Genomic DNA, 27885 nt, shown 5'->3' on the forward strand with positions numbered 1-27885 from the left:
CGGAAAAGTTGGTTCCTCTACACATGGGCCTCTTTACAAAGTGTCTATAGGACATGACCGCTAGGTTTCCCCATAGGGAGCCAGCCGTCCAGGAGCCCAAGACAGTAGCAATACCTTTTACGATCCAGTCCTGAAAGTCACACATCATTAACTCGGTCATATTCTACCAGCACACGCCAACCATGTTTCAATGCCAACTCTGCCCATCTGCCAAATGTGCTCTTTTGGACCAGCACCAAAATTCTATCTGTGTACCCTCATTGATAATATAAAAAATAACAGTCTTTTTTTCCAGGGCTGTTTCAACGTAAGCCAATATAAGAATATCAAGCACTGTTAGTACAATGAACTGCCCCACAACGGGCATTATTTAGAAGTGATTTCGCTTCCTTAGGAAGCCTATCCCTAGTTCGCCTCATTCTCCTAAAGTTTAAACTCCGAACATTCGTTTTTCCCACCCCTGGGAACCTAGTCACTCAGACCCCACCCTACAGCTTGGCCTCGGCTCCGTAGTAGGACTGTTCCAGATACGGAACTCTAGTTTCCAGGGCTGACCCCGGCGCCGGCGCGCATTGCAACTGGACCGGAAATGGCTCCGGCAGCTCTTCTTCCGTCGTAGGGGCAGCGGGGAGCAGCGGCTGGCGGCGGCGGAAAGGCTTGGGAGGGTCGGCGGCGGAACGCCCTGAAAGCGGAGTGGCGGGGCGCCCAGAGGTGTAGCGGTCGCGCCCTCCTCGGCCTCACTATGCCCGGCTGGGGGCTGCTGGGTAGGGCCGGCGCCCGGGTACTGGGCTGCGGCGCGGATGGCCTGGGTGCCTCCCGGGGCTTGGGAAACAGGTGGGTGCGGAGGAGAGGCGGGGGCGGATGGTGGTCCCTGCATCAGCGGCCATGGGCCATAGACTGGCCCCGCGCTGAAAGGTACGCCCTGGGTTGGGGAGGAAAGTTCCAGCTATGCCTTAAGAGAGAGGACGTGCCCTTTGAAGGATTGAAGGGGCGATTTTTTACCCCCCGTGCTGCAGCGAGCATTACCAACAGCAATAATATTAACTGCCAGTTAGGGAGAATTTACTCTGTCCTAAATGCTCAGGTACTTTAGGCGCCTTAGCTGATGTAGCCTCACGTGAGAGCTGCTGTCATCCGTTTTAAAGATATTACCATTACTCCGTCTTATCTTTATTCCGTTGCATATAAAACGGAGACTGGAGAAGTAGTTTGCCCAAGGTCGCTTAGGTAGTAAGTGCAAAATCGAGACTCTAGCTGATCTATGTACCTGTCAGCAAAAGAGAGGTAGAGCACAGAAGGCTTTTCTGACCCTCCTTGCAAGAATTACACACACCTCTTTCTTGACCTTCTCCGTAAAGTCTGTTTTGGTTTGTTCAGCTAGTTTGAGGTTACGTCTTTTAGGGATTTTTAAAATTTGTACACCCAGTTTCCTTATCACTCAGCCTAGGGCATGTTCTTTCAGGGAAAAGGTGAATTTATCAGAGAAAGATCTGTATCCCACATTCTGTCACCTCTACTGGATGTAAACTGTTAAGGTACATGTTTAAATAGACCTGTGGCTTCTCTTGCCTACATAAAGACTACTGTTAGAAATCTACATAAAGATTTCTGTTAGAAATCTGTTGATCCCGGAGAAGAGGAAGAACTTTTCCTCCACAGTAGCCATTGGCAGTTAAAATGTGAACCCCATTATCATGAGGAATGTCAAGGGAAAAACTAGAACCGGAACCCAACCCTTTCCTAAGGCCCTGGCTACACTTTTCAGCTTATGTAACCTCCATTCCATAACATTAAGTGGGGAAACATTGTGAATTGTGCTTTGTTTTCTAATTTTTATTTTTACAGAACAGACATCTGTCTTTTGGTTAGAAGTCTCCATGGCAAGAGTGTTACTTGGTGGGATGAGCATCTTTCTGAAGAAAACGTTCCCTTTGTTAAGCAGTTGGTCTCTGATGAAAATAAAGCCCAATTAGCAAGTAAACTCTGTCCTCTGAAAGATGAGCCATGGCCTATACACCCTTGGGAACCAGGTGGTTATTTTGTATATGTTGTATTTTCATCACCTAATTACTATATAATTTCTAGATAAATCTGTCATCTCTTGAATTTAGTTTTTGTGTCTTAAGTGTGTCTGTTTCATTGTGGTTTGGTTTGCAAGTATATTTCTGGCATCCTAGTCTACTGTTAGTGAATGTCTGATAATCATCAGGATATAAAGAAGTTGCTTTGTAGGTGAAAAGAGAGTCATTCTGCAAATGTTTTCTTGTTTTTTTCAGATAAAAAGTAATATTAAATCAGGGAAGGAAAGCTGGAAGAGTGTGATCTAAACTGTAGTGTATTACACTGACATTTGCAGTTGGGGTATTCTAGCACTCCAGGCCTGCCAAGCATACCCCCAGAATCAGCAGTTTTTATTTCTGGTAGACTACTAAATCCACATGTGGCCAGACCAAGAAACCTAAAGCTTTTCCTGTTGAAGGTGTTGTCTTTGGTTGGGGTTTATTGTGGCTGTTGAATTATACAATGACTGAAGTTGTTAGTGGAGCAGCGTATCAATGTATGCAACAAATCAAGTGTCATGATGGATGCTGACATACTTTAGCAACATAACCACCTGTGTCATTCATATAACTCTAGCTGACTTCTTGGAATTTGAGTAGCAGATGTTTTCTGTGGATATGAATTGATACCAGGAAAGCAAAGCATAATGATAGATTTATCATATCCTCCTTTAATATAATTATTTTAAATACCAGAATATACCAGTTTAACTGTTTCCTTAATTTTGTACAGTCCTCTTATATGTTTTCATTTAATAGAGATTTGTTGACTACCAACATGTTATGTCATAAGTAGTTGCAGGCACTTATATCTGTAAAGGACAGTTGTATTTTACTTTGTGAATATATCAGCATGTTTCTTATCTGCCTGCTTCTTGTTATTGAAACCAGAATTTAGGAAATACTGTTGTATTGACAGGTGATGAAAAAACTATGTGAACATTGATTTGTTTCTAACTGCCAGGTTCCTCTAGAGTAGGCCTCATTGCACTGAAGCTAGGCATGATGCCCTTATGGACCAAAGATGGTCAGAAGCATGTAGTCACGTTACTTCAGGTAAGAAACAAGATGTAATTCAGCTCTGTGTGTGTGTGTGTGTGTGTGTGTGTGTGTGTGTGTAGCTCCATTTGTTGTAACCTAAATGAGCAATATTTGTATCCTGAAACATGTTACTGCGTGGCTAAGAAGAGGTAAAGTCAAGCATAAATACTGTGAAAGAACTTTACTTCAGATGGGTTTCAGTGAATGTTCTTACTTTTATCTGAGTGGTAGCTTTCTTGATACTGGCATTGGGATAACTGGGGCAATGAATTAAAAAAAAAAAAACTGTAATCCAGCTTCTTACAGATCTTCTAGTTTAATTCATAAGCAAAAAAAAAAACTCGCCCCAGCTTATTTTCATTACGGAGTTCTTTCAATTCCAGATTGTAATTTTAATTTCTTTACTAACTCTTTTGTAACACTGTTTTGTCTGGAGAAGCAGCGTTTTGTTCTCTGAGATAAAATAAACTCTAATGGTTAACAATGTAGGCCCTAGAACCAGAATACCTCAAATCTTGATTCTGCCATTTCTGAACTGTGTTCCTTGGAACACTGCTTTGTCTGTAAAAGAATTTTATTCTGGAAAAGAAGTAATTTGACCTCCTTCAAAGGCTTATCATGAAGCTTGCTCAATCTGATGAATGTCAAGCACTTAAAATGTAAAACAGTTTTAAATTAAATGTCCAATAATGTTAGTTGTTTTTGTCATTATTATAAAAAAGATCACTGATAAAGTTAGGAGGGCATCGTTCCCAAATCACTTTGGACAGCTCAGTTTATCTTTGGAGCCCAGGCTTAGACAAACACTTACACCTGCAATGGAGATTAAAAACAGAGTTCATGCACATAAGTGCTTCCAGTGTTGACAGCACAGGTGACATGGGAGCCCTTAGCAAGTTTTTGTTGACTCTGAATGATCTAGGAAATGAGTATAGTTTCTAGAACTCTACAGAATTTGGGAGCTTTCAGGAATGACAGGTGGGATTGTAAATTGGTACGGCTTCTTCGGAAAAGAGTTTGGCATCATGGTAAAATTGAGGTAGTGAGCCTTGAGGTCTCCCATTTCTACTGTCTAGCGTCAAAAATGCTTGTACAGCAGTGGTTGTAGCAGCATTGCTCTAAATGCTCCAAAACCAGAAATAACCCACATGTCCTTCATAGTATGTTTACATGATGGGTGGCCGTGAAAATGGATAGAATGGAGCCACACACAGCAGTATGGGCCAAGCTTACAAATAGAATCTTGAGCAAAAGCAAGAAAATGTGGAGTCTTTATGAACTTACATCAAGGTTTGACAGATAGCACTGAATTGCAGGATTAAGCAATACTTTCAAAGGTAGTAATTATAAAGAAAAGTTAAATAGATGATTACCTTAAATGTCAAGAGAGGTGGTTATTTCTAGGGCAGGCATCTCAGACTTTCCTGAACTTCAGAATCACCTGGAGGGCTTATGAAACACAGGTTCTGACTTAGTAGGTCTCGGCTGAAGCCTGAGAATCTGAATTTTCACCATGTTCCCAGGTGAAACTGATGCTGTTTGGGGACCACTCTTTGAGAGCCACTGCTCTAGAGGTAAAAATAGGAGTAGGGGTTGGTGATTGGGAAGACACAGGTTTGAGGGATTCTTGACATTGGCAGTGATTACATGCAAATTTGCATTGTAAGTACTCATTTTGTTATATATTTGTATTTAATGCACTTTTTTGTATGTGTTGTCTTTGACAGTTTTTTAAGGTTATTTCTGTATTTTAAGATTGTGATTTGTTTTAGAGGAATGATGAGGTAAGAAACTTTAGGGAATTCCTAACTGTCTTAGGACCTTGAGGTGGCTGGTATGTAAACATGTATCCTGCTGCATACTTAGTTTTCTTTTTTTTTTTTTTAATGTTTGTTTTTTAGGTACAAGACTGTCATGTCCTAAAATATACTCCAAAGGAAAATCATAATGGAAAAATGGCAGCCCTAACTGTAGGAGGAAAAACTGTATCACATTTCCATGTAAGGAAGCATTTTCATTCCTAGAAGAGTACACTTCATTAATTTTAGATCCGAATTCTTTAAGTTTCGGGTTTGGGGGGAACCATTGAGCCCAGGTGTCAGGAAGACTTTGAGTTTGTTCCAGTAGCTTCCTTCACTATCTGGAACACATAACTTTACCCTCTAAACTGCAATGTTGTCCAATCTAAAATGGGGATAAAAACACTACTCAAGAAGTTTGTTACCAGGATTACAAGAGATTTTTCACATGTGCCTGGTGTATAACAAGACACTCAATAGATGGTAATTGTTTGATTAATCTGTGGTTGCTTTATGTTTAATTTCACTTTTTTTCCTAAATTGTCTCATCTCTTGACACCAACAGCATGTAAGGATTCACTGGGGAGAAAACTGTATATGAACCCACAAAAGATTTTTCTAAAGTTTATTTCCTCCAAGTAGAATACTAATAGAATGCTGAGTTTGTAGTTTAAATGTGAAAAATCTGCACAATTAGGTTTTTTGTTTTGTGCTTTTTGGAGACTAAAAGCAGAAAATGCCTTTCTAGAAATGGTGCTGGTTTTCATTAATGGCTACTGGAATATCTTTAGGTTTACTAAAACATTGCCTGTTTCTAAATAACATTTCTCCATTATAAATTGTTTATGAAATGAATATGAATGAAAATCACTCTATACCCTGTCCTGTGCAACTGTCAGAACTATGAGTGTTTATCATGTGCCTCCTATTTCCTTGTCATAGCTCATCTTTGAACACTTACTACATGCAGGGTATGTAAGCATTAAGTCATTTACATTTATTAACTTGGTAACTTTTTCAGCCTCTAAAGCTTAAGAGGTTAGGTTAACTCCCTCAGGAGTTACATCTACTGATTAGAGGTAGAATGACAGTCAGACTCCAAAAGCTTTGCTTTCTTAACTGCATCTTTATATCCACCCTTTGGGACCACATAGCATCAGCCATCTCAATACACTACTGTAAGTGCAATAGGCACAGAGTGAGGGTGGCAAGGTCCTAGGAGGTGTCACAGGGAGGAGACCAGAAAGGAGAGGGTGTGAAAGGCATACCAGGGGAGTGGTCTCTGCAGAATCAGATGTTCTCTGGAAGAGGATGGTGGTGTGTCTAGATCTTAATGTGCAGTGGTGCTGGTGGGGGAAGATGTGAAAGGTACAGCTGTCAGGGAGGGAAGCTGACGAATTAGACCTCATCCTGTAGACTTTGAGGAACTTTCTGAATTCTTGAACCAAGGCAGTGGTCAAAAATTAGAAGAATCCTGATGCAGGGAGGACGTTTTGGAGTTTGTTTTAAGCCCTTAATAAGTCTTTTGCCTCAGAGCAATTGCATTGGGCTTAAAGGTAGGGATTATGAAAGACTGGGAGAGTATGAGCCTGTGGGAAGAGGATCCAGCTGATCAGTACTGATGCCCTGACCTGGAATGGGGATAAGGAGAGAAGCTGTACAGAAAGATGTGTTTGAGGTGTTTACAGAAAATCTGGTGGAGTTGTTCTGTAAGTAGTGGGGTATACTGACTGGTAAATTGGCTGTGGTTGGAATCCTGTGGTTTAATAGGCCTGTCTTATAAATATTAAAGGAGTTAGCTATTTTGCACATTATGGTAGTAGGGTTTATTTTTCATTAAGCCTTCATAGTAACATCTGCTATTCTTAACAGTTTATTGACTGATAATTTCAATGTTCAGATAATTAATTCCACATTATTTAAAAGCATAGTGTGATACTTTTGGAAACTTTTTTCATTAAATATTTTATTTATTTTTATTTTCTATATGATTTTTATTTTTTTCCATTATAGTTGATTTACCATGTTCTGTCAATTTCTACTGTATAGCAAAGTGACCCAGTCATTCATATATATATATATATATATATATATATATACATATATATATATATTCTTTTTCTCACATTATCTTCCATCATCTTCCATCACAGGGATATAGTTCTCTGTGCAATACAGCTGGAAACTTAAAAAAAAGTCAAATATTTGCATTTTTAGGTGTGTCTTTGCCAGGATTCCTATGAATCATGTGAATAATTCTTCAGTTTGATGGGCACCACAGGTTTTTAATTGATTACATTTCTGTGTTTTTCATTAGGCGTAGTAGCACTGTCATCTTTATTTCATTACTGATTTTGTAAATTTCTGATTATAGCCTTGATGTTTGTAAGTCAGATATGATACTGGGTTGATCCATTCTGCTCCAGCAGATCTGTGAGCGTCACTTTCCCAGGACTGTGGGATAGTGGTGAGTGGGCATGGGGTTAGAAGAGCTGAGTTCTGATTCCTTTAGCTCCTTCATCTTCGTAAAGATCCATTTTTGTTTTTGAGAAACAAAGTTTCCCCCCAAAATGTACTTGCCAGCACAATTTATTTTGCGTAGTGATGAAGATAGTCTTATTGATAAAATTATATTAGCATAAATCAAATATTACCACTAAAATATTACCAAAATGATAGCTTTTATTTCTACTATCATATTTAAGACTATGGTCTATGTACCTTACGCCAAATATGTAGCATAGCAGAGTGATTTGGATGCTGTATTCTTATACTGTGGTGAATTTCAACCACTTAACATAAACTTTTAAAACTATTCACTGCTCTCATGTAGGCCTCTATAGAGGTCCTTTTATTCTTTGAGATACTAATTTTCTTGGTCTTTTCTAAGGTCCAGAGAGCATGTATTGCAATATTAAGAAAAAAAATTTCTTGACCTTTCATCAGAATAGGATGTGAAAATGAAGTTCTAGAATTTTTTATAAATAAAGCATTTTGGTTCAGAAAGGAAAAAGATTTTTGAAACTAAAAGTGTACAGACTTCCTCTTGCACTCTCAGGGAACTTGCAAGTAGGTTGATTGTAGAGGGTTTGAGAGAGGGGAAAGAGACCTATAAATATATAATATCAAATAGTTAAGCATTCTAAAATTGAGTTGTTGAATCATTTTTTTTTATAATAGGGCTAAAATGTTATTTTTTTAACCTGTAAAGAATTTATGCCTCCAAGAAATTAGACTACTTTCCTTTGTTATTTTTGTACCTTATTATAAATAAAAACTGATGTCGTGCATAGTATTTTTGAATAAATGGCCCTAAAAGTTGATTAAATCAATTCATCTTCAGAGCAGAGAAGCATTTTCATTGTGAGAAAGATAATTGCAGAGAACTTTGAAGGGGGGAAGATGCGACCTCATAGATGGAATTATCCAAGTGTGACACTGCTGTCAGTCTTTTAAATTGCCTTTTGAAATCATTTATTTGGAAGTTAGGAAAGAAAAAAAAAACAAAAAAAAAACCCTCAGTTACATTGCTGTTGATTTCAACTCAACTTGAACATTTGGTTTTTCTCACAACTGATACCTAACTCATTTTATGGTATTTTTATTTTAAAAGAAAAATTAAAGTATTTTATTTTAGTTGAAATTGGAAGATAATCAGGAAGTATATATTACCTTTATTCTTTTTATTTCTTGGTCTGTAGTTACTTAGTCAAGATGTTTATCTTGTCTGTTTTGTATTTAAAAAATAAAGGCTTTTTCTCAGAAGTCTCCTGGAATATTTAAAAATTGATATTAATAAAGTAATTTGTTTTATAAATCACAAAGTAGAATATATGAATATATAAAAATGAAATTGAAGTATATTTGAAGATTTAATAAATCTGAATCCAATGTATCAGGGAAATAATTTCAAGGAGACTATAAAATTTTTATTGATATTTAATTTACCTCCAATACTGTTAGATGCATAACATAGTGATTCAGTATTACAGAATGATCCCCAGGATAAATCTATTTACTATCTGTTACCAGAGTTATTACATTATTATTGGCTATATGCCCCATGCTATACATTTCATCCCCATGACTCATTTATTTTGTAACTGAGTGGAAGCTTGTACCTCTTAACCTTCCTCACCTATTTCACTCATTCCACTACCCCATCCCCCTTTGGCAGCCACCTGTTTGTTCTTTGTATTTATGAGTTTGTTTTCTTTTTGTTTGTTCATTTGTTTGTTTTTGGATTCCACATATAAGTGAAATCATATGGTATTTGTCTTTCTCCATCTGACTTATTTCACTTCATATATTACCCTTTGGATCCATCCATGTTGTTGCAAATGGCACCGTTTCATTTTTCATGGCTGAGTAGTATTCGTGTGTGTGTATCCATCACACATCTTTATCTGTTCATCTATTGATGGACACTTAGGTTACTTTCATGTCTTACCTATTGTAAATAATGCTGATGAACATAGGGGTGCATATATCTTGCCCTATTAGTGTTTTTGTTTTCTTTGGAAGAATATCCAGAAATGAAATAACTAAATTATATGATAGTTCCACTTTTAATTTTTGAGGAACCACTGTACTGTTTTCATAGTGTCTGAAGCAAGTTACATTCCAACCAACAGTGTGCAAGGTTTTTCTTTTCTCCACATTCTCCCCAAAACTTGTTATAAAAATAACAAAAAGTCAGGAGTTCCCGTCGTGGCGCAGTGGTTAATGAATCCGACTAGGAACCATGAGGTTGCGGGTTCGGTCCCTGCCCTTGCTCAGTGGGTTAACGATCCGGCGTTGCCGTGAGCTGTGGTGTAGGTTGCAGACGCGGCTCGGATCTGGCATTGCTGTGGCTCTGGCGTAGGCCGGTGGCTACAGCTCCGATTCAACCCCTAGCCTGGAACCTCCATATGCCGCAGGAGTGGCCCAAGAAATAGCAACAACAACAACAACAACAACAAAAAGACAAAAGACAAAAAAAAACAAAAAACTAAAAGTCTTGTGGGATGGAAATCCTGTGAAATCAGATTGTTATGATCATTATTAAAAAAAAGATAAATATAAACTGGTACTAAGAGGAAGTATAGTAATTTGGGATAAAATATACTCAGGAGTTTCTTCTGGAAGTACCCATTAAAGGGGTCCTATGTGAACATCCTTTATGTTGGACTTACAATAAATTTAAAAATGAGAAAAAAAAGTTAAGTAAAATGAAGACATAAAAACATGTCCACAAGATTGCATGACACTGGTGACCATGACTATAACCTGTAATTTGAGTGGCAGGAAGTAAGATTCAGCATATCCTTTTAAAACTTGGCTTGGTTGCTCCCAATCATAGTCATTGAAATAGTTTTATATGAAAATCATTAAAGTAAAATTATTGCTCTGTTAAAAAAAATAACAAGAAGTCTTTTTGATAATAGCTATTCTGACAAGTGGGAGGTGATATCTCATTGTGGTTTCATTTACATTTCCCTGATGATTAGTGTTGTTGAATATTTATTCATGTGTCTGTTGGTCATCTGTATGTCTTGGGGAAAATGTCTGTTCAGGTTCTTTGCTTTTTTTTTTTGCTTTTTAGGGCCGCACTTGTGGCATATGGAAGTTCCTAGGCTAGGGGTCGAATCAAAGCTGTAGCTGCTGGCCTATGGCACAGCAACAGCAACATGGGATCCAAACCACGTCTTTGGCCTACACCACAGCTCATGGCAACGCCACATCCTTAACCCACTGAGCAAGACCAGGGATCAAACCTGCATCCTCAAGGATCCCAGTCAGGTTCATTAACTGCTGAACCACAAAGGGAAGTCCCCTCTGCTTTTTTAATCCAGTTGTTGGGTTTCTTTTGATGTTGAGTTGTCTGAATTCTTTGTATATTTTGTATTGTGTAATCACCCCTCTTACCTCTTGATGTGGCCTCCTCTTTGTCTTCTGGAGTAGGATATCTTTTTCAAAGTGTCTGGTCCATTTGGTTGAAGATTGCTCAGCATTTAGTTGTAAATTTTGTTGTTTTAGGAGAGAAGTTGAGCTCCAGTCCTTCTATTCCACCATCTTAAATTAATCCCATCTCCTAAATTCTTTGTATATTTTGAATATTAATCCCTTATCAGATGTATCTTTTGCAAATATCTTCTGCCATTCAGTAGATAGTCTTTTTGTCTTGTTCATAGTTTCCTTCATTGTGGAAAAACTTTTTAGTTTGATATAGTCCCATTGATTTCTTTCTTTTGTCTGAGGAGACGTATTCAAAAATTTTTGCTAAGTCTTTGTCAAAGGTCATACTGCCTATGTTTTCTTCTAGGACTTTTATGGTTTCAGTTCTTACATTTAGGTCTTTAATTTATTTTTAGTTTATTTTTGTATATGATATGAGAAAGTGGTTCAGTTTTATTTTATATATCACTGTCCAGTTTTCCTAACACCATTTATTGAAGAGGCTGTCTTTTCCCCCTTGTATTTTCTTGCCTTCTTTGGTTATAGATTAATTGACCATGTAAGTGTGGGTTTATTTCTGGGCTCTTTTCTGCTCCATTGATCCATGTGTCTGTTTTTGTGCCACTACCATACTGTTTTGATTACTGTAGCTTTGAAGTATAGTTTGAATTCAGGGAGTGTGACACCTCCATCTTTGGTCTTCTTTCTCAACGTTGTTTGGCTATTCTGGATCTTTTGTATTTCCATACAAATTTTAGGATTGTTTATTGTAGTTATGTGAACAATGTCATTGCTATTTTTTTAGGGAGTGTATTGAATCTTTACATTGCCTTGGATAGTATGACTTTTTTAATATTAATCCTTCCAATCCATGAGCACAATACATCTTTTCATTTTTTGTGTGTTGTCTTAATTTCTCCTGATAGTTCATTGTTAATGTATGGAAAAGCAACAATTTTTGTGTATTAATTTTGTATCCTGCCACTTTACTGAATCATCTGTTTAATAGTTTGCTGTTGGTACCTTTAAGATTGTCTGTGTATAGTATCATGTCATCTGCAAACAGTGATAGTTTAATTCTCCCTTTCCAGTTTGGATGCCTTTTATTTCTTCTTCAAGGAGCCATATTTTTAAATGAAAACCTTTGTGTTTGCTTTTGTGGAAGAAGTGTGCATGATCGAAGACGACAAGCAGGGGACTTGGGGAGAGTGATGTTGAATATCTATCTCAGAGTTCAGCATGTGGGGGCGTGAAACTGTAGAGGATGACGGGGAGGAGTATGTGTTATCACTCTTGGAGGAAAGAGCTCCTGAGGGGACCCCAGAGGGAGAGAACAATCTCTGTGGACATCCAGAACTGAGCTGCTCAGCATTTGCAGCACAGTCCCACTGGGGACTCCTGGGAGAGTCTCAGGGGGCTGTGGATAGATCCAGAAACTAACATTCTCTACTTATAAGCCAGTACCACCAAGTTTCATTTCATTTAAGGGAAGCCTACTCAGTAAGTTATAAAAGGGGCACCAGTGGTTCATATTTCAAACTGAAGTTATTAGCCAGTGTCTGAAGTTTTCTGTATATTTAAATACATATTCCTCAAATAAGTCTGACTTATCACTGGAGCTGGGACAAGACATATATTTAGCAGACTTTTAATGTGCTTTGGAAATAGATTACAGGGCAAGAGACTGGCCTAGGCAGCAAACATAGAGGTCAGCAAACATAGAGTGCTGTGGCCCAGGAGAGCCCTGCAGGTGCTTCACTTAGGATAAGAAGGGAAGCTGAGGAGAGCGAACAGCAGAAGGATAGGTATTGTTGATTACACTCTCATGGAAGAGGCTCTTCACATCAGGAAGTGTAAAGTGATATAGCTTAAGGTAAGGTATGTCTTACAGCAGTCTATATCAAGAGTCTTAAGAATTTGGAGTTCCCGTTGTGGCACAGTGGTTAACGAATCTGACTAGAAACCATGAGGTTGCAGGTTCGATCCCTGGCCTTGCTCAGTGGGTTGGGGATCCAGTGGTGCCGTGAGCTGTGGTGTAGGTTGCAGATGCGGCTCGGATCTGGCGTTGGCTGTGGCTCTGACATAGGCTGGCAGCTGCAGCTCCAATTTGACCCCTAGCCTGGGAACCTCCATATGCCATGGGAGCAGCCCTAAAAAAGGCAAAAAGACAAAAAAAAAGGGGGGGGGGAGCCTTAAGAATTAAAAAAGAAAAAAGACACCAGAACATTATGGTAAGGATAGCTTGTCCATAAAGTTTTCTAACCGAGGATATTTCCTACAATAGCAGCAGCTGGGGATGGAACAGCAACTAAAGTACCTGCTCTCTAGAAACACATTTTGGTGAGATTGGGGGTGACGTAGGGTGGTATACACAAGATAAACAGTTTTAAAATGTGTATTGCAAAAGATGGAGGGACATGCTTTAATAAAGTAAACTGAGGGGATAGAAAGGCAGAAAGTGGTGCTATTTTAAGTAGAATAATTGGGAAAGGTAAGTTGGTATTCAGGTGGAGACCTAAATAAAGTGAGGGAGCATGTCATACAAAATCTGGCGGGGTGTTGGGGGAGAAGAGAAATAGGTGAGGGCGATGAGAGGTACACACTTCCATTTGCAACATAAATGAGTCACAGGGATAAAATGTACAGTATGAGGAATATAGCTGATAACTGTGCAGTTTCTTTTTATGGTGACAGATGGTTACTAGACCTATTGTGATGGTCATTTTGAAATGTAAAGAAATACCAAATCACTATGTTGTACACCAGAAACGAACATTATTGTAGGTCAGTTGTACTTCAACAAACAAACTCATAGAAAAAGAGTTTCAGATTTGTGATTACCAGTGGTAGGTGATGGGGGAGGCGGAATTAGATAAAGGCAGTCAAAGGTATAGAAAAATAAATACTAGGGATGTAATATACAATGTAATCAATGTAATTGACACTGCTGAATGTTATATATGAAAGTTGTTAAGAGTACATCCTGAGTTCTCATCACAAAGAAATTTCTTTTTAATTTTTATCTGTGTGGAATGGTGGATGTTCACTTATTGTGATAATCATTCCATGATGAATGTAAGTCAAATCATTATTCTCTATATTTCCTTAAACTTATGCAGTCCTATAAGTCACTTATATCTCAATAAAACTGGAAGAAAAAGTAGAAATATCACCTATGAATTTGGCCCAGTTTTGATAATTGTTGACTCTGTCAACATCATCATATGTTTATATGTTTGCAGTTTTCCTTAATAAAAATGCACTTTTAAATTTTAAAAAGTCTCCCTTCTACAGTATTTAGAAGTGACAGAACTTAAAAAGGACATGTTAAACATGCGTAAACAAACATAATTAATATAGCATTCTTACCCTATTGGGAGAGAAGATTGAAATCCTGGAGAAGAATGGAACATGCTTCCTTCTTACCCTTTTTTAAAATAGTGAGGCAGACATTTTCTGCAGTTGTAAATAGCATAGGCAGTTTAAGACTGAAGAGGAAAAGGAAAGAGGGAAAACCATCTGGCAGAATGGCATTGCAAGTAGGGGACCAGTTTGTGCAGCAGACCTGAGGCCACTGTTCAGTGAGTTCCTAGGCTGGCAGGGGCACTGTCCCTGAGGCAGGGTGAGCTGGGAGGAGAGTCATGGACAAGGTCAGATGGTACAGAACCTAGTAAATCATGGTGAGGACTTGGGGCCTGATTCTGCATGAGATGGAGATTGACGTACCTTGGAAGGATCAACCTACCCTGTGAGAGGAGAGCAGACCAGGGAGTCAGGAGTTTGGAAGTTTGGAGCAGACCAGGGAGTCAGGAGTTTGGAAGCAACCTCTTAGGAGGCTGCTGAGATAATCCAATGTATGACTGGGTGGGGGTGAGGTGGGGTGAGAAGTGTTTGATGTGGGCTGTGTTTTTAGATAGTCTGTAGGAATTGCTGATGGTTGGACATGGTATATGAGAAAGAGGAGTGATAGGAGACCACGGGATATTGGATCTAAACAACAGAGATTTGAAGCTGCCATTTATGGTGATTTGTTGAGGAGAGCAGGCCTGGGGAGGGGGAGGAGTTTTGAGTTTAATGTAGATGCATTAAACTTGAGTTGTTCATTTGACATCAAAGTGAAATGCTGAGTTGGCAGTTGGACAAAAAGAATTTGTAGTTCAGAGTAGAATTTTGGGTCAATGTTAGAAAAGTGGGTCATTAGCATCTGAAAGAACAGAGTTGTAGCTGAAAGCCTTCCAAGGAGAAAGCCATCCTCTGCATCACCCATCATGAGCCATGAGCTGGTAAATGAGTGTTGAACAGTTTGGGGATTTTGACCAGCACATTCCATTGATAATTAGTGGCTGGAAGGCCCTGATGACAGTGGGTTTGAGAGAGTGGGTGGGGCGTTGCCATGAGGGGGAACAGAAAGATTAGCTGGAGGAGACCACAGGGTTGGGGAAAATTTCTGGTTTTATATGAATTATTGTGGTTGTTTTATGCTCATAGGAAAGCTCAGTGGAAAGGGGGAGATTTTCCACTCAGAGAATGGTGGGGACAATTTCAGGAGTAAAGCCATTGCATAGATGAGAGGTGGGTGGGAGTCAGTCCACATTGAAGGACTTGGCTTTAATAAGTACATGGACAGTTTATTTATCATCATAGTTCCCAGCCCCAGGTTCATGTGAGAAACATAGGGTGCTGAAAAACATTGACACCCGAATGTTGCCTTAGACCACTGCAGTTGCAGCTCCAAGCTGAGGGCCCTGGGCTTGGCGTTCTCTGAAAGCTCCCCATATGCACCTGGAGTGGGGTGGGAGGATGGCATTATAGGAGCTGGTGCAGGCACTTGGGGTGATTTGGTGGTAAAAGCTTGGGAAGGGCTCTCGTTTCCTCCGTTTCTTTTCAGTGAAATGAGAAGGAGCATGTTCAGCTCTGAGGGGGGAAGGGGACAGTGCTAGAGGTTTTAAGAGGATGTGACAGAGCTGCCTTGGGGAATGAGAGGGATTTAACCAGGAATGTGGCTTGGCCAGGCCACATTGGAACACTAACACTCTGAAGTCTGTGGTTGCACATCCGAATGTGTGAACTGTCGTGTTTTCTCCCAGCTGCTTGGATGCAGATGCAGAATAGACGTAGTCAAATTTCTCAGGATTGGGGTTCTTGATACATGCAGTCTCCAATCAAAACCCAGATATGAGCACAACTGTATTTCTTTTCCTATGGGTCAAACGTCTTCCTCATATACTTTTTTTTTTGCTTTTGCTTTTTAGGCTGCACGTCATATACTTTTTTTTTCTTTTGACATGGAAGTTCCCATCCCAGGCTAGGGCTTGAATCGGAGCTATAGCTGCTGGCCTATGCTACAACCACAGCATCGCAGCATTCAAGCCACGACTGCAACCTGTACCACAGCTCATGGCAACACCAGATCCCTGACCCGCTGAGTGAGGCCAGGGATCGAACCCACATCTTCATGGATACTAGTCGGGCTCATTTCCACTGGGCCACAACGGGAACTTCCCTCATATACTTTATATGAGCTGCACTGTGCCAGTTCTTTGGACCCTAAGTGTGATGGATAAACATCTTACCTCCCTTAAATAAGGGGAATAGGGTACTTTTTGTTGATTAGGGAATCGGAGTGCTTTTCAATTTGTTTTCTGGGGTGTTAGTAACTTGGTTTAGATTTTTATGCATTAAATTCTGCCTTTAGTATTTACTGTGTTATGTATGTGTGCTACTTTTCCTGTAGAAATCTGCATCTATATTGGAATTTTACCAGGAACTTGGATTGCCTCCAAAACAGAAAGTTAAAATCTTTAATGTAACAGAAAATGCTGTAATTAAGCCAGGTAATCTGAGGTCGGGAAGCGGAGGGAGGTAAAAATACCCAAATATGTGATTTGTTTAATGTCAACCCTTTCAATAAAGTGAATTCACAATACAAAGCCACAAACATTTATTTTTAAATATAAAACAGTATCTGATTTAATCACTAGGGACAAACAAGTCTGTTTCTTTATGTGGAAAGAACTGTAGAGAACTCTTCGTTTTCCACAAAAGAGGGAGGAACGCTTTTGTTTTTAATGTACAAAGAATTTCACATTTGGAAAAGCCACTCCAAATAAATAAATGAACTTTTAAAATGTGAAGTTCACTGTTGGTAGGCTGGCATTCTGTTAAATGAAGAATAATTAGACTCTCACTGAGAGAATAATTTGAGAAAATGTACCTAGAATGGGAAAGTGACTAACCATAGTGCCTTGATGTAAAAATTCTTACTTGAAAATTCCAGAGTATTTTTATCTACTCCAGGGATGTCAAAAAGTAAAATTTGGCAATATTCTATTGGTTCATAGTTAACAGCATTTTGATGTCTTTGAACTTCAGCAGGGCTCCCTGATCTCTTGTACTTGAGTTCTAACAAGTGGACTATAGAAGGATGTTTTAAGATTTGATAACGTCATACCTGAACTGAATTTCTTGAAGTTAATACACAGTTGCAACAGACCTTATTAATTGAGGTGGCAGAGTCAATAAGCTAGAATTAAAAATATTTTTGGCAGTCAAATTTTTCATCTTAAGGGTAAAGTAAATGGAGTTAAACTAACAAATGTAAAGAATAAATCCTCATTAACTTTTGCTGTAGCTCAAACCATGTATATTGTTTTGTGGGTGAAAAATGATCAGATTTCAGGAGTTCAAGTCATTTGTCCTCATAGAAATTCAGTCACCTTATCTCCCCTACTTTTTCTTAATTCAAGGTTTTTCTCTGCCCATAAATCCTACCTAAAGGACACTACCCTCTGAAATCCTGCAGCACTCTACTTCCTGTTTTAAACAAAAATAAGTCTCTTATTAGATGATATTAATACTGATTCTTCATCTAGATAATAGGTTCTTGAAGTTAGGGCCATATCTTATACTTTTATATTTCTAACTGTACATATTATAAGCATCCTATAAATGTTTGGAGATTAATTGCCAATTTAAATAGTTCTCATAAGTATTCATTCCAAATTTATGTAAGTAAGATATTATGAGGGGTTTTGACTTACAAAATTCCTTTAAATAGCATGTTTCTGAGGTGCATTTAAAGAAAGATTTTATTTAGATACAACTAGTTTTAGAAATATTATGTATAAAATTAGGGGTATCTATAATGGTAATTTCTTATTATACTAAATATCTGGGCACTGTGCTAGAATAACTATATTTTACTGGAACAATGACCAGTCCACCAAAAATCTGATCTGCATGGGCTTTTTATGGATAGATCATATATATTATAATCATTACCCAACATACAATGGACGTGTGTTCAAATAACTAAAGTTCCTGTTTTTGGATAACTTATCTCCAATAGGCAAAAAAAAAAATAAGGCGGGAGTTGCCATCTTAGCCAGTATCACCCTGGCCTCTGTGAAGGCATAGTGTATCAGCACCAGGGTCTCTTGGTCACTTGAGCCCCCATACAGTCCATTAAAATGTGTTTGTTGGGCAGTTTTGCTATTTTATTGAAATTTCTAATAACTGCAGAAGAGACTTCCAACATTTTTGAAATATGATAACTTGAAGGCTTCCTGGATATACTTTATGTTTAATGAAGTTGTTTTTGGACCGACACATTTCGTACTAACTTTTTGTTTTATTTTCCCATAAAGGCACCCCTCTATACGCTGCTCACTTTCGTCCAGGACAGTATGTGGATGTCACGGCCAAAACGTAGGTCCATGTAACAGGTTCTCTTTTCCTTTTGTTTCCCTCGTATATTAGAAAAACAGCAGATCAAGTGAAAGATTAGTATTTCAAGTCAGTGAATAAAGGATAAGTAACCATTATTCTCATTCATAATTTTAGTGCTAATGTTACTGACAGTACTGGTTTCTAAATTGTGCTGAATTAGTTGTCTGTGAGGAGTTCACATCAGGTTTCAGCTTTTAAACTGAGATACGTGCTTCTTGAAATGGGACTGAGGAAAAGGTCACATAACTTAGGTTCCTCATGGGCTGGGCCCACATCTGTTTGAAGACCTAAGGCTATGTACAGTGACATGGGTTACTTTGTTGAAATTAACAGTGGTCATTCAATTGGGGAGAAATTAACACCCAACTGTCACTCTAACAGAAATGATAACTTCAAATTATATTTAGACTGGGTGGTGGTATTTTGGGTACTGTAGTTTTTCATAACTTACCATCTATCATGTCCTCTCAGTACTGGCTTGATGATCTCTAGGAAACATTAAGATGTAACAAGTTGCTTTTCAGAAATTATGTTTGGTTACTTCACTGTGGAATGGAGTAATCAGGCCCTAAACATGTTGAAGTAGAAATTATTCCATGTAGATTGTTAGGGTCCACATGATCTGGGCCAAGCTTAACTCCAAATACCACTCTTGTCCCTTCTTGTTTCTTATTTTGTCAACTGAGAAGACACATCACTTCTTTATGTACCTAGGCTTTCTTTTTGTCATTTGACAAGATCCTCAGCCTTTGTTCCAGCATTGTTCTGACTGGGAACCCTTTGAAAATCAACAGTGGCCCACAGGTGCTCTGGAATAGTCTTAGGATCACAGTGACTGAGCAAGAGCAGCTCTTATTATCAAGGAAACCAGATTAATCCAGTATCAGTTTCCTTAATACGGTCTGGTAACGTCTTCACTTCCACATTACTACTGCCCACTTTCAAATCTGGGCCATTGCACATAGCTCCTGGGGCCTTAACCTTTGATGAGCTATTTAGAAATGCACTGGGACAGACTGCGCAGGGAAGTAGAGAATGGGCCTCTTCGAAAAGAGACTGTGACCCTTCCTCTTTTTCTCCCTGCTTCCTGATTGTTGCAGGCTTATTCCTACTTCTTTGGGCCAGTACTTTTAAAGTACTGGCTTCTTTGTAATGTTTTTTTTCCTGCCTGCCCTTGTGAAGAACTCAAAATGTTGGAGCTATAAAGTTTTGGTTTGGTTGTCTGGGGAGATGTGTGTTGTGAATCAGATTATTTTACTTTTTAAATTTCTGAAGTATTACATGTAATACATGTAATAAAATTACATGTAATTACATGTAATAAAATAGCTCATAATAATTTGTTAATTTATACATGGTTGGTAGTGTGTGCATAACATTGCAAATTTCACAGGACAAATAAGATATTCCAGAAGCCCTCAGAAAGTCAGATTCCTTTATTAGTAGATGCTTTGTGGCTGCACTTGTGACTAGCCTGGCTTGGAGTTTAGCTCTTCAGGGCCTGTGTTCAGTAAACGCTTTTATTTCATACTACTGTTGGATCTCCTTGGCTTCTGAAAGCTATTAAAACTTAAGCCTTCTTGTGAGTTTAAAGTGAAAAGAGAATGTGTTGATTTTGTTTTGTGTCTTAAGATCATGTACCTAGAAAATAAGAGTATGTCCAGCCCTATACCAGCCTCGGGACTAGATAGTCAGTGAGAGCAGGGAGAATAACTGGGACTTAGGTTAGTTGACATTCACTCTGGAGAGGGGAGGACCTGCCTTTGAGGACACCCTTACTGTTGTGTGGACTGTAGTAACTTGCATTGTCCTCCTATGTGTGTACCTTTGTGAGATAGTACCTGAGATCAGAATGAAACAGACTTTATTTGACCTTTAGCTAAATGTTTCTTATGGCTGGCATGTTATTACAGCCTCAAGATACTTGTAAATGCTTGTGAATTTTTAGGACTCCTTGTCCTTCTTGTATGGAGGTATTTTGAATTCTTTTCTGGCTGCACCCGTGGGTCTCAGCTGCACATAGTCCTTTTTGGTGGAAGCTGCCTTTTCTCTTTGCCATAGACTTCCCCAAGTATATGTGTCTGTGCGTGTGAGTGTGGTGAATTTGCTTGCCTTTTTTTTTTTTTTTTTTTCCTTTTTAAATTATTTTGTCTCCTTTCCCTCATGCTTCTCATTTTTTGGACAGTTGCCCGCATTTGGAGTTTTAGGCCTTTGCATCCAGCAAGAGAATATTTTTTTCCTCATCAACTATAAAGGGAACTGTCATCTTTTGGGTGTAGAATGTGAGTCTTCCCTGTCCCTTGCTGTGGCTCACTTACAGCCAGAGATTTTCTACCTTTTCCTTCATTTTCAGCCCCTGTTTTAAATTTTTGAAACTTCTTGGCTCCATCATCTTGATTATTAATCCTGTTACAGGTATAAACACTAGAAGAAAAACTTGTGTAGTGACATAGGTCAGATGAGGGACATGAGTTTACAGGATGGATGATCAGTTCCCACACTTGAATGAGCTTCAGAATCTCCAAGAAAGCTTGTTAACCCACACACACAGTCTTCAGATTTGGTAGATCTGTGCTGGTACCTGAGAATCCATATCTCTAGCAAGGTCCCTGGATGCTGCTGGTCCAGGGACCACAAACTGAGATCCACTGGACTGGAAAATAGTCAAGAGATGACCTGTGAGCCTGCTTTTCTTGCCACTCCTTTACCCAGCACAGAATCCCAGTACCTTCCTTTCCTTTTCTCAGATTATAACATACAGACATCTATTTTAAAGCAGGCAAGTCTAATCAGTCCCATTACAAAGAGCATTGTCAGTAAAGTAGGCATGTGTATTGTACACATTTTAGTTAGCATGAAACTGAAAACTGGTTACCTTCATAACTGGCCTCATCGTCTTTCTATTAGAGATCAATTTGAGGCTTTTTTCTAATTTAAATTCTTCATTTTTCTCATATTGTAATGATTATATTTAATTGTTAAATCTACGCTTATATTTAGGGTATTTTAAGTTTTTTACCTTGTACCTTTGATTTTAATTGCTGGATTAAGTGTACCTTAGAAATAACTAAATAAAAATTAAACAGAAAAACACTAATTTAAGGAAATAGTGTTAATAGAATCTAGCTACTTCAAGAATGAAATTATCTGCAGACATTTTCCTTTACATGACCAGTAACCAACAGTAGTAGCTGCTTTTTTTTTTTTTTTTGTCTTTTTGCCTTTTCTAGGGCTGCTCCCATGGGATATGGAGGTTCTCAGGCTAGGGGTCGAATCGGAGCTGTAGGCAGAGCCACAGCAACGAGGATCCGAGCTGCGTCTGCAGCCTACACCACAGCTCACGGCAATGCCAGATCCTTAGCCCACTCAGCAAGGCCAGGGATCGAACTCGCAACCTCATGGTTCCTAGTCGGATTTGTTAACTACTGAGCCACGACGGGAACTCCAGTAGTAGCTGCTTCTTAAAGATTTCCTAAATGTTCCTTTTTTAATGTTTGCATTGGAGTGTCTGCATATATCAAAAGATACACAGATGTATTGTTTTTACCTATGTTGGATTTGGGTATAATTCTCTCTATAAATAAGTAAACTTACCAGTGTCACTTTGGAATGTGGGGTGAATATATATTTACTAGAGTTTTTTATTTTAATCTTTAAACCAGAAATACTTTTCATCTACAAATTCAATTTAGATTAAATGGGAAAGATCTTTAAATCTAATATATAAAATCATTATAGCAGAATAATTTTTTTACTGTTTTCATTATGCCATTAGTAGATAATAAGACCCAGTCTTTGAAATACAGCTGTTTCATGCAGTTTATTCTACATAAAATTTTAAGTCTAGCATGTATAGATAGGTTCCACACACCTCCACCCCCCCTTAAAGAATGACTGCCTAGTGAGAGGCAATCTAGGCAGTGGCTAAAAGCATGACTCTGCTTCTCAGCAGCTCCTGTGACCTATACACCTTTCTTAACCTCTATTGCCTAATCATTAACATTAAGACTAGTTATAGTACCTACACCATAGCTTGTTATAAAGATTTCATGGGATTGGCATTCCTGTTGTGGCTCGGTGGTTAACAACCCCAACTAGTATCCATGAGGACGAGGGTTCGATCTCTGGCCTCACTCAGTGGGTTAAGTATCCGGCATTGCGGTGAGCTGTAGTGTAGGTCGCAGATGCGACTCAGATCCCATGTTGCTGTGGCTGTGGCGTAGGCCGGCAGCTATAGTTCCGATTCAGACCCTAACCTGGGAACCTCCATATGCCGTGGGTGTGGCCCTAAAAAGACAAAAAAAAAAAAAGAAAAAATTGGGATAATGCACAGAAAGCTCTTAGCTCAAGACGTGGGACATAATAAATACTCAGAAGTGTGGATGTGATCACTATTATAGTTGGTATTACTGCTTTTTAATCTGTTTTCAAATTTTAAAAGGAAAAATCTATGTTTTCCTCAATAGGAAATATCTTTTTAAATGAATGAAAGACATTAAGTCATTAGGAATTCAAATGTGGTATTTTCTCATACATCAGATTATTACCTCTTAGTTTAGACTATCTTTTTGTATTGCACAGCAGTAGCTTTACAAGGCACTGTAGGTAATTTTAAAATTACATACTAACTACTACATCAAGAATTTGCAGTGTGATGAGGATGCCCTTGAAATAGCTCCAGTGCCTCTCTGATTTGCCAGATACTTCTTTATCTTGCTTTACTGTTTTTCAAGAGGCAGTGTGTGACCTGGGTTGTGAAAACATGACTAAGCTTTTGTTTACCCAGGATTTGACCTTGGGCAAGTGGCTTAACTTCTCTGGATGTAGATTTCATTATCTTTAATATAAGGGTTTGAGAGTAAATGGTTTCTAAGATTCCTTTCAATTCTAAATGTTTCTAAAATAATCCCTCAGTTTTCCAAGAGGCATAACGCACTCTTTTTTTTATATTAATGAAGAAGTAATACTTAACAGCAGATTCGCAGCACATAGTAGTATGGTCTTCTCAACTATTGAAGAAATTGATGTGGCTGAAGACCTTCGGACAACTGGTGTGTCTTTTCATGATACTGCAGAATTGGTTATTGGAGTTTTCTTTTTTGAGAAGAACAGACTGCCCTCAGGACGGTAAACATGATGTTCTGAGTTTCCTTAGGACAGCCAGAAAATTTTCCGTTTTATAGGAGGACTCAAAGGAATCGCTGTGCATTGGCTCTTTGTACTGTCGAACAAGCTAGATTTGATGTTAGTAAGCTATGAGCATTGTACTCTCAGCAGTCACTTGTTGATAAAAATGTTTCCTGATGTTGAAGGGAGCTTTCTAAAGGTTTTTAGATGGAAACAGAATACCTTCATTTCAGGTCATGCTGTCACAAATTCATCCTAGAGAATAACAACCATACAGATACTCCGTGCCAGCTCTTAACCCTATGTGACGGGACACAAAGCACGGAAAATTCCACCATGACTTACCTGTGGGCTCAGGAGCTGTTGACATCACTGATTGAATAGGTTTAGACAGCAATAAGTTAGGTAGAAATTGACTCCCAGAATTTACAAAGATCTTCAGTGGCAAGAGAAAGACTCTGATGAGATTTTGGAGGAATTTCTCAGAGGACTCAGAATGGAAAGTTCTCCTCACCTAAGACATTTTGTTTCATCCCCATATGTAAGTATATCCAGACCCATGCAGTCAAATGCAGTTTCCCACAAAATGGGGAAACCTGTGTGTCTTCTGGTAGACATTTAGGCGTTTGTCACAATGTGACAGGGAATGAAGTTCACATAGTAATCTCCAGAGATTCATAGAATGCAATTGGAAGTATTAGATTATATATTCATTTATGCAAGATTCTTACAGTCAAACCTCTAAGCCTCTCATCCCCTTTTCTTAATAGAGTCTTAAACTTTTATAAAGGCATGCCTGTTAGATAGCATTTGGAAACTATAGTACAAAATAAAGGAAATAATTATCTCTCTTCCTAAGACAGTTAAAGCCAGTGACAAAATCACTCTGACCCCTCTCAGTTGGGTGCTAGGGTTAGATAATACACAATCCCTGCGCTTCATGAATTTAAAGCATAATAAGGAAATACACTGGGAAATGAGGGCAATAAAGTCTCCTAAATTTAAATAGTATCCCCGAGGAGTTCTCGACATGGTTCAGTGGTTAGCGAATCCAACTAGGAACCATGAGGTTTCGGGTTCCGTCCCTGGCCTTGCTCAGTGGTTTAAGGATCTGGCGTTGCGTGAGCTGTGGTGTAGGTTGCAGACGCGGCTCGGATCCCACGTTGCTGTGGCTCTGGCGTAGGCTGGTGGCTACAGCTCCAATTCAACCCCTAGCCTGGGAACCTCCATATGCCGCGGGAGCGGCCCAGAAATAGCAACAACAACAACAACAAAAAAGAGAAAAGACAAAAAAAAGGCAAAAAGACAAAAAGAAAAAAAATAGTATCCCTGAGATTTTTTTTTTTATGAGTTTTTTGTTTGGTTTTAACAAGATAGATGCTCTGAATTACGTGTTTTATGTTTTCCTAATTTTCAGGTATGTGTCACTAACGTTGAAACTTCTAACACTGTGTTCTTTCTGATTTGAATTTTCATTTGTGTTTTTTTTTTTTTCTGTTGTCATTAACTAAAAACTGCAGCAGAAAAGGGGTGGGAGAGATAAAGCATGTGTTATGTGTTTTGTATCCTTTTAGTAAGATGAAGGTTTTAATTTATATGACGTATGGAAACCTTATATTTGAAATGTGGATGAGTATGCTAAGTGTAGATTTGTGCTGTTCTTGCTTGTGTTTCATTTTTGTTCTCCAGTTGGGTGACAGCTGAGAGAAACAACAGAATAGACACCTGTGGGTCCCCCCATCCCCACCCTAATGGAACGACAGGTGCCCTCTGTTTTACATGATCTCAATTCAGCCAGTGATTTTGTCACCTCATGTATGTCTTATCCTTTGTCTAAAGGTTATTTGTTGAAGAGACTCCTATTGTACAGAGTGTAACAACATGACGTGTTCTAGAACTAGATTGAAAAACAGTCCATAATTAGCACTTTCAGGATACCGCTTTCATCTTGTAATCATATGCTGTTAAAATGAGCTAAATTATCTTCTGTAATTTACCTGGCATGTTTTTTATGGGTGTACACACTCAGGCTCGCTCTCTAAGCAGATGAATCAGCTTTTGAACTTAGATGATGCTGCAGATTTTCTACCAAGAGTGGCTGGTATTAAAATGCAGCATTTTTAAAACACGCTCATTTAAAATTGGATGTTTCCAGTCCCCTCCCCTTTTTTTCTTTAAAATGTTATTTGCCAAATAATAAAGGTTCAGATGACTCTTTAGGTACTTCTTTTTTATTTTTAAATTGCCAAGCATTTATTTTCAAATACATTCTAAAATTCATCATTAAGCTCTCTTGTGGTGCAGCAGGTTAAGGATCCAGCAGTGTTACTGCAGGGGCTTGGGTCGCTGCTGTGGTGTGGTTTCCCTGGCCTGGAAACTTCCACATGCCGTGGGCATGCCCCCCCCCAATTTATATATATATATAGATATACATACATGCATATATATTATATTTTTATATATATAATATTTTTATTATATATATATGCCTGGTAGTCTTACAATTCATTGTAGCCCATTCAGTTATTATTTGTCCTAATAAACATATCAGTCAGGCAAACTTTAATAATTCTTGAATCTTAGTGTTGTTTCTGCCTCCATTGCAGAATGTTTCTCTAGTTAGCAGAATCTGAAAATAGAATGCTTTTGTTTAAAAATTGAAATATGAAATGTAAGATTTTTAAGAAGTTATTGCTCTCTGATTATATTTCTCCATTAGCTTCTGATTCAGACCTTGAAACCAAGATCCTTCTTTGGAAATTAAAACTTGTTAATTATTACTGTTTTATTAAGTGTTCTGTTGTATATTGCTGCCCAAACACATTACCCTAAAACAACAAACATTTACTACTTCACAGTTTCTGTAGTCACGAATCTCAGTACAGCTTAGCTGAGTGCTCCTGGCTCTGGGTCTTGAATAAAGCTGCAGCCGAGGCTATGGTCATCTGAGGGTTCGACTTGGAGAGAATTGCCTAAAAGCTCACTAGCACGCCCACTGGCCAGCATCAGGTCCATAGTTGTTAGCTAGTGATTGATATCCTTCCAACATGACTCAGCATAGGATAGCTTATGATGTGGCACCTGGCTTCCCCCAGAGCCTAGTGAGGGAGAGAGTGCAGAGATGGAAGCCAGTCTCTTTGGAACCTGATGTCAGATTTGACGTCTCATAACTTCTACTGTAGTTTATTCCTTAGAGTGAGTTGCTAGGTTCACCCAGACTCCAGGGGAGGTGCTTGATCACACGGGAGCATGTGTACCAGGAGATGGGGATTTTAATAGTTGCCTGCTACCTCTCCTACAAAATACTTTGAACATTTAAAATGTACACCTTTTACTGTGTTGTTTCATAGGATTAGGATGACAGAACTCCCCCTGCTTAGCTTGCTGTTGTCTCACAATCTTGAATTAGTCATTCTGTGTAGAATGAGACTCCAGGAAGGGGTGCAAACCAGGACTGAGATAAAGGCATTGTTCATTTGTGGTTTTACTTGCATGGCCTTTTCTAGTTATTTAGATAAGGAACTTTACTTAAACTCTAAGGTACTGTCGGAGTTATGCAATTGGGGATCTCTTACCCTCTATTCACTATGTAAATTCTAATGTTTATCTTGTTCAGTATTGGTAAAGGTTTTCAAGGTGTCATGAAAAGATGGGGATTTAAAGGCCAGCCTGCTACTCACGGTCAAACGAAAACCCACAGGAGGCCTGGAGCTATTTCAACTGGTGTAAGTATAACTTAGTGATCCTTTTTTAGTGCTGAAAAGTCAACTTGTGTGCTCTTTGTTTGTTCCTGGGATTCAGTCATATCATTTGAATCTGATTCCAGGTGGTTAAAAGGTATAGTAAAAATCCACCTTTTATAAGTCCTGGCCTTACTTACTTTCCAGAGCCGGACTTGAATCATTCGGTTATGTCCCACAGACTTTCAGTCAGTGTTCTCAATACTTGTCTGGCTACTTTCTTTCCCATCTCTGTCTCCCATCCCACACTCTGAAGTCAACTGCAAGTTCTTGCCTTAAAAGAGACCATTGAGAAAGGTTGTCAAGGACAATAAAATGGTGAGGAGAAAGTAGTAGAAGTGGAGAAGTAGACAATAAGAGCATAGGAAATAGAGAAGAGGTTTTATATAGCTGTGTCCTACTGAATACATCTCCCAGAGGAGCTACAGCGTAAAGAGAGGGGGAGTCTTATTC

At 38.7% G+C, this 27885-nt stretch overlaps 1 protein-coding gene across 2 annotated transcripts in view; it reads left to right on the plus strand.

Annotated features, from left to right (window-relative positions):
• Positions 1-591: 591 nt before the first annotated feature.
• Positions 592-27885, plus strand: part of MRPL3 (mitochondrial ribosomal protein L3) — a 38928-nt gene continuing 11634 nt past the window's right edge. The window contains exons 1-7 of one of the 2 annotated variants that reach the window (XM_047768233.1): positions 592-834; positions 1846-2030; positions 3025-3116; positions 5003-5101; positions 16572-16671; positions 18484-18544; positions 27309-27417. In XM_047768233.1, the coding sequence (XP_047624189.1) occupies positions 743-834; positions 1846-2030; positions 3025-3116; positions 5003-5101; positions 16572-16671; positions 18484-18544; positions 27309-27417 (738 nt within the window). In that variant the 5' untranslated portion in view covers positions 592-742. Of the gene's footprint in view, positions 835-891; positions 916-1845; positions 2031-3024; positions 3117-5002; positions 5102-16571; positions 16672-18483; positions 18545-27308; positions 27418-27885 lie in introns of those variants that run through there. The other variant, XM_047768242.1, reaches the window with a different exon arrangement.

The sequence above is a fragment of the Phacochoerus africanus genome, chromosome 1 (genome assembly GCF_016906955.1).
Source record: "Phacochoerus africanus isolate WHEZ1 chromosome 1, ROS_Pafr_v1, whole genome shotgun sequence".
Classification (NCBI taxonomy): domain Eukaryota; kingdom Metazoa; phylum Chordata; class Mammalia; order Artiodactyla; family Suidae; genus Phacochoerus; species Phacochoerus africanus.